Source organism: Sander vitreus, chromosome 21 (assembly GCF_031162955.1).
Source record: "Sander vitreus isolate 19-12246 chromosome 21, sanVit1, whole genome shotgun sequence".
NCBI lineage: Eukaryota > Metazoa > Chordata > Actinopteri > Perciformes > Percidae > Sander > Sander vitreus.
The window spans coordinates 4,475,270-4,487,769 of NC_135875.1; the positions used below are offsets into that span (position 1 = coordinate 4,475,270).

The 12,500-nt window shown below is 39.1% G+C and overlaps 2 protein-coding genes across 2 annotated transcripts in view; one reads left to right on the plus strand and one right to left on the minus strand.

Moving 5' to 3' along the window:
• The window catches only part of LOC144536096 (rho GTPase-activating protein 44-like), a 94,425-nt gene extending 87,011 nt beyond the window's left edge, over window positions 1-7,414 (minus strand). The window contains 1 exon segment of the mRNA XM_078279033.1: window positions 7,081-7,414. Within this exon segment, the coding sequence (XP_078135159.1) occupies window positions 7,081-7,133 (53 nt within the window). The 5' untranslated portion in view covers window positions 7,134-7,414.
• A 2,420-nt stretch (window positions 7,415-9,834) lies between these two features.
• stx4 (syntaxin 4) overlaps window positions 9,835-12,500 on the plus strand; it is an 8,973-nt gene continuing 6,307 nt past the window's right edge. Inside the window, exons 1-4 of the mRNA XM_078278488.1 lie at window positions 9,835-10,049; window positions 10,672-10,776; window positions 11,643-11,742; window positions 12,338-12,412. Coding sequence (XP_078134614.1) covers window positions 10,020-10,049; window positions 10,672-10,776; window positions 11,643-11,742; window positions 12,338-12,412 — 310 coding nt within the window. The 5' untranslated portion in view covers window positions 9,835-10,019. The remainder of the gene's footprint in view (window positions 10,050-10,671; window positions 10,777-11,642; window positions 11,743-12,337; window positions 12,413-12,500) is intronic.

Sequence of the window (12,500 nt, forward strand, 5' to 3'; positions counted from 1 at the left end):
GCCTCGCTATGAATACTAATTATGTTCCCGAAGAATGAAGGGCAATCAATAATCAAATCCTGAGGATGTTGTTAGAATTAGCACACACATACAGCACCATGTTTGACAAATGGGTTCATTATCTTGCAGCTGAAGGGTCCGCCAGTCGAGGAGAGAAACAGTTATACATAATTTATGTTCACCTCGACGGAGCCATTTGTACCAATCTGATGTATATACAGTAAACAAGACAGGAGCTCCTAATCTTTTTTCAAGAACAAAACCCTGAAGCTCAGCATTGATGGGATGTCAACAGGGTCATGTCAACAGTGTGACCAATGAGACGTCGAGGCAGCGTGAGGTCAGGGACTGTTGGGGATACAAGACACCCATGAGGAGCCCTAAACGCACACAGAGACACAGAGGCTGAATCTGAATGTCTGGACCTTCCTGCAGGACTTTCCAAAACCAAAATAAATCAGCTTGACATTGTAAAGTTCAGATCCCTGGATCCAAGCGATGTCTGACGTCTCATGTAGTGCTCTTTATCCCCTCGTGGCCCCGTGCTCTTCCAGACTTGATGTGATGAGGATTAGCATGTCAACTCTTCAGACACGTCACGGTACGTATGACCAAAGTTCTCAAGAGTCCAGAGGGTTCACATATGGATTCAGATTTACTTCCAATCATTGTCAAAGAACAACAGATATGTTCACCAACAGACAACATATAAGTGACAGGGAAAGTCTTTAGAGCTGTCCTCTCCTGAAGAAACTCTTAGTCAACTAACACTATACGGTTAGTCCCATTATTTGTTTTAATCAACAGTTCTGTAAAAGAATCTCCACAAAGAATCATGATTTGATTTTTTTTTTATTTATCTTAAACAGTCAACATACTGTAAAAGAAATAAGTACAAAGATAAAACGCATACATATACTGTAGATAAATCAATCCGATTTCATCAAAGAACAAAAAAAGGATAAGTTTGAGAAGCAAAAAAAAATTCTATTTATTATTATTATTATAAAACACCACTATCAATCTTGTGTTTACCAGAGATGTTCTTATAAGTTTCTTTGAAATTAGTCATTAAGGATGAAAAACGATTTTAAAAAAAGCCTAATCGACTGAAGAAACCTTAGTCGACTAAGACCAAAATGACCGATTAGTCGACTGATAGACTGAGAGGGGACAGCCCTACAAATCTTAATATCTGCATTTTGTTCCTTCCTCCGTGAATCTCAGCGTCAAGCTGTTGAGCTTTCTGCTCCGAGCAGCAGCGACAGATTAAACATTGTGTGACAGACAGGAGCAGAGGTCTGTGTGCACTGCAGGGCAACACATCCCGTCTTTCTCCCTCCTGCTGTCATATATTAGATATAAAACCTAACAGTGGCTGGTTCCACAAGTTATTCCTCGTGAGAAACCAATAAAGCAACAACAATGCCCAGCGTCAACAGCCGAAAAAAACCTTTAAGAATCGTTGGTCACCATCGATCAGGAAGTCACAATTTGTTCCTGCAGCCCAGAATATGACAGGGGAAACAATAATGCAAGAAATGAATAACCAGACATAATGAAACCATTAAGGGGAATGCTTGTTTTTCTGCTATGAAAAAAAACATTCAATTTACTGTGTTCTCTTCAATCAGCAAAGCTGACAGACTGACAGTTGATAATGGTTTCAGGACTAAATTGGAGCAAATACAAACGTTCTGGGGTTTTGTCGCCTGCAGCTTGAACGCTCCACAGTGACAAAAAGAAACAATTTCCCAGCCTGTTGACGGACATTAGAAACCCATTTTCCAACATCTCGTTAATAGATTTTTTTTCTGCTTTCAGTTTAATCACACATTGACATTCATCAGCTTTCTTTGCTGAACCTTGTCAAACACGCATTCGCTGCTTTCCAGGAGGAAACACGTTTTTTTATTAAAGAGACCTTTCTGTCCACAAACAGTAAATAACAAGCCTCTTTCGTTTATCACCAACTAAAAGAAATGTAAATCAGAAGATGAGTTAAAAATGCTCTTCAGTAGAAGAAGTGATGGAGCCAAAAGAGGATTAAGCCTGTCCCCTTCCTGCCATAACCTCGCTGTGCTCACAGGGAGTTACACATTTTCATTCAGTCACACAGTTTGCGCAGCATTACGCAGGATTAGTGGCGCAGGCTGGCTGATTTAGAGATGAATTTAACTGTCTGAAACTCTCTTGACCTATATCCTTAACTGGAGCAATGCAGCAATGTCGTCCTGAAGGGAGATGCTTCATTAGTTTCAGGATGCTCATCTGTGTGTTTTCCTGCACAGAGTAAAACTATAAAGAGAAAGATGGGCATTTTACAAACTCCAAATGTTGCTCTAGTGCTAAAGAAAGGCAGAGAAAAGAGATAAATATTCCCAAACTTTAAATTTAATTCCCTTAGCTGAAATCCAAATCAAATCCCCAGACCAAAATGAAAATGAAAGTGGAACAAATGAGTATGTAAGTAGGTTTTAAATACATTTGATGGAGAAAAGCAATACTATTAAATTAGATACACCTCTGAAAATAACTATATATTCAGAATAGGCCTTGGTACACCAAATGTGCATAATCAGATTTCCCTAAATATAATATAAATGAATCATAATAATCATTCTGTATGGGCAAAATGAGTGAATAAATCCTATATGCTATCTCATCCTTTTCTGGAACACATTACTGACATAGTTAAAGGAATACTTCAATGTTAGAGGGAAATGAATTAGCTTAATCCCTTCCTTGCCGAGACTTCATATGAGAAAATTGATTTTGCTCTCATGTTTTTGTGTTCATGGAAAAAACAAGACATTTGAAGACGTCACCTTGGGCTTTGGGAAACACTGATAGACAGTATTTTACAATTTTCTGACATTTTAGAGACCAAACAACTAATCAAGAAAATAATCAACAGATTAAAGCTTTAGTGCGTAACATTTTGATATTAATGAAGGTCCGTTACATTCAAACCATCGCCAAATGAGTTGCTACAAAGCTAATTAAGACTATCAGCTCCTCACAACTCTCTCTGAATTTCTCAGTATGACTGTGTTCAGAAGATTGTTGCGTCCGGTGACTTTTGCGCGCAGAAACTCAAGTGAAGATAATGACCTCTTCTGAAGAGTCCATCATGTTTTTTTAATCCTCTATGTCCTCCTTGGCTACTAGCAACTGCGTGGGAGGGGGGGTGTGATGTCATGGAAGGCTTGTATCATGTGGACGCGCCGACAGTGTTGTTGTCATTACTTAGAATTCCTCATAGGGGAGACAGAAACTACGCACTATAGTTTTTTCGAAAATGAAAATAAGTTAGTTGCAGCCCTAATAATTACACCTGGCAACACTGCAGTGCAGACTGTCTACAATATTTGGTTTGTGTAGTTTATTATTCCTAAATCTGTGGGACATAAGGAGCCGGCAACCTTCAACACAACCCAGGTGACGCAGGCTGCCAAGGTCTTGAAGGGGATATCACGCGTGTGGCCAGCAGTGAGGCGTCATGTTGGAGTCTCTACCCTCTAAATCTGACTAATTGCCCCTGCTGTTCTGCTTCTTATGATACAGGTTAGAACTCATTACCGGGATGTTCCGCCTCGCTGGACCCTGGTGCTCAAGATGAGGGGAAATAAACAAACACCTGCACTTACACACACACACACACACACACACACACACACACACACACACACACACACACACATATTATGTTAATTTACTTAATAATAATTGGTTTAGAGCTGCAAAGATGAATCGATTAGTTGTCAACTATTAAATTAATCACCAACTATTTTGATAATCGAATACTCGGTTCTGGTCATTTATTATGAAAATAAAGTACAAGTTCTTGGAGTCCAGCTTCTTAAATGTGAATATGTTCTAGTTTCTTCTCTCCTCTGTGACAGTTAACTGAATATCTTTGAGTTGTGGACAAAACAAGACATTTAAGGACATCATCTTGGGCTTTGGGAAACACTGATCCACATTTTTTACCATTTTCTGACATTTTATAGAGCAAACAACTTTTTTTTTAGTAATGGGTAAATGTCCTTCAGGGATTTCTGATACCTCTGCCAAGTCCACTCTGTTGAGCATTAGCTGCAGTAATACCTTTTTCATTGATTTGTATCTGCGCCTCTGCCTGCAGTCTGAGTCTGGGTGAACGAGGTACAAGATAGCTTGACACGAAATCCTTTAGGTGTGCCAGCATCGTTGGTTACTGCCGTCAGCCAAGCAAAACAAACAGGTTATAGTGCACTTACATCACCATAGCAATGTATGCTTTATAATGAACATGGAGCAAGTTATTCAGGCAGTGACAGGCTGCAAATCAATTTGTTTTCTGATTTGGTACATCCTCTTTGACTGAGAGAAACACAACAATGATTCTGTTTTAATGTTATGTAACAACTAAATAACATTCGATCCAAATTGCCAGAGGCACAGTGTTGACATATGATATTTACTGTCAGTTACGAGCCAAGGGTGGGGTTGACAAACAGAAGGAGAGACAAAGACTTAACTACACCTATTGATAACCAAGCTGCAACTACACCTCCTCAACTGGAACTGTGATTCCTCCCTGCACACACCAACTAGGCCTGCAGGCTCAAAGAAGCAACAACACCAGTGACTTCCTGACAGAAAACTGCCATTCACTTGTGCATAGTTTCATAGTAACGACACAAGGATGAAGTTGCTCTTTAGTTATGATAAAAGAGGCATATAGAGCTTGTTTTCCAACTATGGGAGCCAAAATAGGTCATGTTCTTTTTGACTATTATTTACTGAGCCTCAGGTCCTGACTGAGATTAACAGACTCTGATAGACTAGATAGACTAGATTTATCATCTGTAACATCGAGCCTTGCAGGGGAAACAGACACACTGTCTGATAATAAATAAATCACATAAACCTAAGCATGTTAATCTAAAGCATTTGCTACATTTGCATACTATCTGATGCAGCTTCGTGCAGTCAGGATTTACTAGGATTAATCACTTCTACATTCATCAACCGTGACGTGTCACCATGTTTGAATGGTACAGTATGTGAGGCGCTAAATTGAACTTGGACTTTAACTTCCAGGATTCAAAAAAGCTTTTCGGGAGCTTGACACTAAACAGTAAACGTAATTTTGTCTGTGGGCATTTAACCTAAAATTTAATAATTACAATAATTTCTACAATCATCAGGTAAAGCTTGTTTCCCCAGGGGCGTAGCTAGAGGTTGTGGGTCCCATATATATCGTCATCCTCGTGCCCAGCTAGATTTGTTTCCTTATATATTCTGTACAAAAGAAACATCCGTAAAACTACAAGGACACATTCAAAAACAACTCTCTAAATACTCACAATCTGAACCACTGAGTCAATATATATTTTTAAAATCAACCAAGGGCAGCAGCAATATGTTATTTTGTTGTCATTCATGCATGCATCAAGTCAGAAATAGACACTAAAATTGATATGTATTAAGGACACAAAAAACATATAAACTTGAGTGACCAGTTTTTATTAGAATTATTACTATTTATTGGAGTTCCCCAAGGCTCAATCCTTGGGCCTCTTTTAATCAACATTTACATGCTTTCATTAAGCCTAATCATGCAAACTAATTATATAAATATCACCTATCATTCTTATGCAGATGACATCTATATGTACCTAGCTCTTTCACCAAGTGACTAAGGTCCCACATCTTTTCTCTGTACATTGAACAGATAAATTATGTAATGTGTTTATGCTTCAGATGAATACCAACAAAACTGAAATCATTTGAAATGTTTGACGAGTATTGGTTTCGGCCTTTAGACTCGTAGCTCATCTTGACTCCATGTCTTTGAAAAAACTAAGTCAGAAATCTCTGTCATCGTGGACTCAAAACTAAACTATAATAGCTACATGAAATCAATAACAAAGTAAGTCTGAATACTATAATCTTAAAGGAATCGTTTGACATTTTAGGAAATGCACTTTTCTTGCTGAGAGTTAGATGAGAAGACTGATACCACTCATGTTTGTGAGAGTGGTATCAACTTCTCGTCAAGAAAGCAAATATGTACATTCCCATCGAAAATGTAGTATTCCTTTAGAATAGTATTCCTTTAAAAATGTAGCAAAACCATGAGATAGAAAAACGTACCCATGCTTTTATTTCCAGATTTAGACAACTGTAATGGTTGATCATTGTGTATGTTAATGGGGGCTGGGTTGTGTGTGTATGTGTGTGTATGGGGGTGTGTGTGTGTGTGTGTGTGTGTGTGTGTGTGTGTGGGTGGGTGGGTGAATAAAGGTGAACAAACAGGATTCTTTGTTTTTGTTTTAGATAGGGGTGTATGCATATGTGAATGTGTGAGTCTAGACGTGTGAATAATGTGGGTTGTTTTGAAGAGTTTTTCCAGTTATCCCTGTACTGGTGTTTTTAAATGTTTCATTAAAGAACATCAATAGCCAGCCAACAAGTCAAACCCCACAACAAAAATATCCTCAAGCAACTTCCTTTGTATATAAAATGTATCATAAATACAAATTAACTTCCATTGGTTTGCCTTGGAATAATTGGGATTCAATGTTTGAATGTTTCATCCATATTTCTCCCCTTTAACCATTTAATTTAGAGCAAATATATGTGCCTATCAATGATGGCACACTTAATTAAAAGGAGTAAAATAAACATGTCAATGCAGACATGTGAGTGATCTGAGCCATGACTCCCCGCTGCAGGGTGCCCGGTGGCCGCCCTGTGCTTTGCTTTTATCGGTCAGCGGGCAGCAGCAGAGGCAGCCCTGCTCTTTGGGTACCATGTCCGCTCCCTCCTCATCTGTGTGCGGATACGCTCCTCCCCTGCTGGGCTCAATCAATCACACAACGCTCAACACTGCAACTGTGACCTCCACTGACAGTTAATGCTTTGTGCAAATCAAACCAGCTGATCTGCAAGGAGCCCATCGACTGAATGACTCAATAACTGGGAGCCGAACACAGCCGACAAATTCCTGCTTTGGCTGCTTTGAGCCAGAGCCAATTACAAACCATGATGTCGTAGATACAAACGCGTTTTCAAAGATTCAGCTCTTACCTGCCCACTGTTTGGTTGGCGAGCTGTCTCATTCGGTTGAACTGCTTCTTCATCTTGTGTTTTTCTGCGTTACCACCGGGCGGTAGAGCCACTCCACATATCTCATTGATAGAATAAAGTCAGATCTCCGCGCTGATCTACGGCAGACGAGCAGGGTCAGTCTTTAAACATCCACGTTTTAAACATCCAGTGTGGGGAAACATCGAGCTAAAATCTCCTCATTTTAGCTGATGTGTGCCGCTGTCATCCGCTTTGCTCCGCTGCTCCAGAGATGCTGGACCGATTCCTCCTCTGTCCTCTCTCCCCCCAACTGACAGCCCGCTGGCCACACGACGTTCCAAACCGATGCACTATGGGAAATGGAGTTTAGTTAGATCTCCTCTACACAGAGCCACATTTCAGCTTTTAATTCACTGACGTTTTTAGTCCTCCAACTATGTTGATGTATAGTATTCAATAAGAACAGTAATGATGGCCTTCTTTACTACACACATATTTTATAGCCTACACTGTGAACTTTTAAATCCCCTGGACAATAATATGCACATTCCTGCACAGACACTTGCATCACATATATATTTAAAATTCTCCATTATCTCTCAAATGAGGTAAGGGGAGCACAGCCATGTGATTTACAGATGAGATAGCATGCAATTTCATTTCAGTTGAATTTAGGACAATGGTCCCCAACCCCCAAGTGGTCCCAGCATGAGCCTGGTGGTCATAAAAGGTAATAATGGGTACAAAAAAAAACTTCACCCATCACGTCTCTAAAAACCCTCCAAACTATCTGTAAAAAGAGAACCAAGCTTCAACTGAAATGTTCAAGATGATCGGTTTAAAAGGCAATAAGCGATAAAGGTTGCAAACCGCCAGCCTATTATCTTTCGATTTGCCATGAAAGCAAAAAAAGAAATTAAATATAGGCGATAATTAAAGTATGCTACTGATTTGTCAGATTGAGTACATTTAAAGGAGAATTCCGGTCTATTCCAACACGTAGCTCTGTTGTTTGTAAATTTGGAGACCTGTCAGTAGTGAGAAAAACTAAAACAATTGGTGCTGCCTACACCGTGTAGCATTAGCACCCAACAGGCTTAAACAGGGCAAGTTTTAAACTTGTCTTTAGCCTCTTAACATGTTCAAAATGTCATTACAAGTGCCTCCCCATGTGAAGTGATTCCTTCTGAGGGAACACAGTGAATCTGACTGGAATATTGGATTGTATGAGTTCGACAATCGACTAGTGTGGACTTGACCAGAAAACAGGAAATAAACAGAGGTATGTGCTGGCTGGATTAACACAACTTTTATGCCTTTCTGTCACATCTACTGCAGTCAGATTCACTGTGTTCCCTCGGAAGGAATCACTGCACATGGGTAGGCACTTGTAATGACATTTCGAGCATGTTTAGAGGCTAAAAACACGTTTAAAACTTGCAACAGAGCTACGTGTTGAAATTGACCGGGGCATTGAAGGGCATCAGTCAGGGGTCAAGGACAAGGATTAAAGACTTAAATAATCCTGCAAGCTTTGCACAAAAGGCTAAAAAAATATCATTTAATTGGTTCCTCCGAATCAATGTATTAATCCTTTAAAACCCATAATACTAACAGCTATTTTTCAAGGCTACTGTTTAAATTGATACTCTAATGGTTCTTGATTTAATGAAGTAATCAAGAACATTTAAGGTATAAAATAATGTGCTGTGGCTTGCTCTAACTCAGTTCATTTAGCTGCCAAATAATGCTTTAAACTGTAAATCACATCTGGACTGTTTACTGTTTTGCAGGTTTAAAAGCCTAATCCGTCTCAAATAGGCCTATTTATAGTCTACAAAAAGGAAATGTCAGTAGACTTGAATATTCATGAGGACATTGTTAATTATCCATAAGGGCTTTGTTGCTCCATCCAGGGGAACTTTCACTGTCAAACGTTCAGTCTTGGCGACAGATTTCGTGCTAATGTCTATATGATGTGAGTGTTAACTACTGCTTCACTGGATGTGACATTTGGTGCAACCCCAGTTTGTGCAGGCCAACAGCATCATCTTGTGGCTGTCAGAGCCAAGTAGGGATCTCTTGCGTAGCTGTCAGTTATGTTTGATCTGCAGGAGCAGCAGTGATGACACCACATGCAGCGTTGAGAGGACAATACACCCAGTGCAAATGTGTTTTATTATGATTATGTTGTGGTCTTATTGTGTATGCCATTTTATTGTTTTTACTTTGTAAGTTATGATGTTTGAAGAACTGGGCAAGACGAATTTCCCTGTGTGGGATAATTAAGTCGATCTGAATCTGAAAAAATGACACAAAAAAAACAGCAATAAGATATAAAAGAGTTAAATAAAAAAAACTAAATGAATGCTTGTATTGTAATTATTAAATAAACTGAAAATCATTGTGAAATAGGTTAGGTTTTCTGCCTCAGAGATAAGATGTTTATTTGTCATGCTGTAGATTTATGATCTAACTTTAAAACTGATTTAAGTTGACTGAGTTAGATCAGCGTCCATCAAGAGTTATTTGGTGGGTGAATGAGGAAAAATACCACGCAGTAATAGATGTTAACAGGTCGAAGATAAGCACAGTTCATAGTTTATTTGTGTAGGCAGATGGAGCCTATATTGAATACCCTTTTCCTGCCTTTTAGTTAGAGATATCGTCAATGAAAGAGTGATTTCATTTAATTGTGACACTGTGTCGTTCCACTCTGCTTCCACAGGGGGCGCCAACGAGTCGACGTCCAATGTTTTGAAGAGCGCCAGAAGAAGAAGTGTTGCTACTTGAGTTGATGTTGAATGACTGTTGATCGTAGTTTACAGTGTTTTTTTTTTTTTTTTACAGTTAGTTCCTCTGCTTGGGAACAACTTACCACATTTCGCCATAGAGTCACAGCGTTCCCTGACATCTGACCGGCTGCTTCGCGCTGAGAAATGCGGGACCGAACTAAAGAATTAGGAAATGTGAGTTTCAGACTGAACGGCTAACATTAGCATCAGCGCACTAGCCTACTAACTTAGCTAGCCAAGTTCACTCCTTTAGTTAGTCGAGTAACAGCCTCTAACTTCAGTGTTCACCTTTGGCTAAGAAAGTACACCACTAAAAGGGATTAAAATAACAAACTGTAACGGTTTGTAACTTCTCCGACCTATTACTTGCAACATCCGTTTGAGCTATATGTCCTTAAAGGATCTGCCAGGCCGGGGGACAGGGCACGGCTGCTGGGGCGGAGGATTTCTGTTTTTGTGTTGACACTACAGGCAAAAACGTAATGCTTTAATTGTTGAGGATTTGGGCTATTTTGCTTCCATAACATGTCTTCTTTCAGACTAGTGGAAAGAAAATATCCCAAATACTCATTAAGGTGTTTATTTTACTACTTTGTACATTTGTGTCTGTAGATTATGCCTCATATTCATATTTAAAAAATAGAAAACTTGTATTAATAATTGTCTTAATGTAAGTAATCAAATGGGGGGAGTGTCATGGTGTTATCTGTTAGTTAAAATCTTTACTCTATTCCCCTGCAGTGTCTTCCCTTCAGATGGAGATCTGTTTATTTTCTGTCTTAAATCTGTCTTTCAGAATGCGGAGGCGTCAGATGAGGATGAGGAGGGCAGAGCGCTCATGATCAAACCTGGAACCTCTTCAGCCAAAGAGGAGAAGGAGAATGACGCCTTCTTTAAAAAGGTGAAGTTTGTCTTAATGATCCAGTGCTGTGGCCGTAGGCGTAATTTACAGAGGGGGATAGGGGAGGTTACAACCCCCCCAATAAACAAACCCCCCCCCCCCCCATTTATAAGTTCCTTTACATAAATAAAGACATTGGCACCATAACTTAATGCAGAAAAGGCACAACTAGTTGCAGAAAAATTCATCAGAATGCAGAAAATGGAAGTGTTTTCATTTGCTCAAAATTTATATTTTGCTCAAAAGTTGAGATCTCAAATAGTATCAGACAAGAGCCACAGCCAAGGGCGTAACTTTGAGGTTCAACATGGGGGGGCCATGTTGAACCCAAAGTTACGCCCTTGGCTGTGGCTCTTGTCTGATACGTTGCTGCTTTTTATATTTTATTTTGTCAACATCTCAGTCTGTGCTAATCCCAACCTCCTTGTACTGCCGTGAATAAGGACGTGTTACTCACTTCAAACCTTGGTGCTTTTACAGAAGCTGCTGCACCTAGGCCTGAAACTGACATTGTTTTCATTATTGATCATTCTTTCAACGAATAGATGAATCATTTAGTTCACCTAATGTAAAAAAATAAATAAAAATAATTATTAAAAAAAAGACGCAATGCCCGTTGCAAGTTCCCAGAGGTCCACGACCCAAAGATAATCAATTTACATGACATGAAAATGGAGAAAAGCAGCAAATTCCTCCCATTTGAGAACCTAACCAAAAGCATTTATGCTTGACGGATGAGTTGAACATTTAACATTTAACGTCTTCTCTGTTGATCAACTAAGTGAATAATCAACCAAAAAAAATGCAACTGTTAACCGTTCTTCTGCCTATAAACTTTAAAACTACAACTTGTTTCCCACTCTTAGGTGCAAGAAATCCATGAGGGGCTGCAGAGTCTCAAAAAGATGGTGTCTAACCTGGAGAACAAACAGAGAACTGTGCTGGGGGTGGCACTGCCGGAGGAGAGTGAGTATGTTTGTTTGGGCCGTCGCTCGCTCCAGATTTGAGTTCTGATCTTGTCCATGAAGTGCAAAACATGCCCGACAGGTGCTAGAAAACTGGACAAAGTCTGAAAAAAAAGATTTCAAAGTTGTTTACCTTTTTATATGAACAATAGATAGACTGAAACGAAGAAGATGGATGGAATAGAAGAAAACAAATGTGTAAATGTGTGTGTGTATGGATGTGTCTGTGTGAGTGTAGGTAGGTAGATATACGGTGTATGTAAACGCTTATAAGTAAGTGAAGCATCAACTTGTTTTGTATTTAACTAAAGGATAAAAATAGACAAACGTGGTAGGACCAGAAAATGTTTTTTTGAACTTCTTCCTACTCCTTTTTGAAATGGGGAATGTCTTATTTGAATCACTTACAATGATTTTGGAAGATTGTGCTGAGATGTACATGTCCTTATTTATCTGTTATTTTAATTTTATATATATATAATATAATTTAGTTTTTTTTACATGTTCAAAACGAAACTTTATTTTTCTTGCAGTTGAAGTCGTGTCTGTAATCTTGAGTTGATGTGTTTGACGGTGTTGTGTTCCTCCTGGGTCAGGTATGAAGAAAGAGCTCCAGACACTCCGAGAGGAGATCAAAACGTTGGCCAGTCAGATCCAGAGAAAACTGAAGAGTGAGTTTTGATGGAGTATGATGGTTTTTGGTTTACTTGACTCACACTTTTTTATTTAGTTATTTTAATGTTTGATGTTTTAAAAATC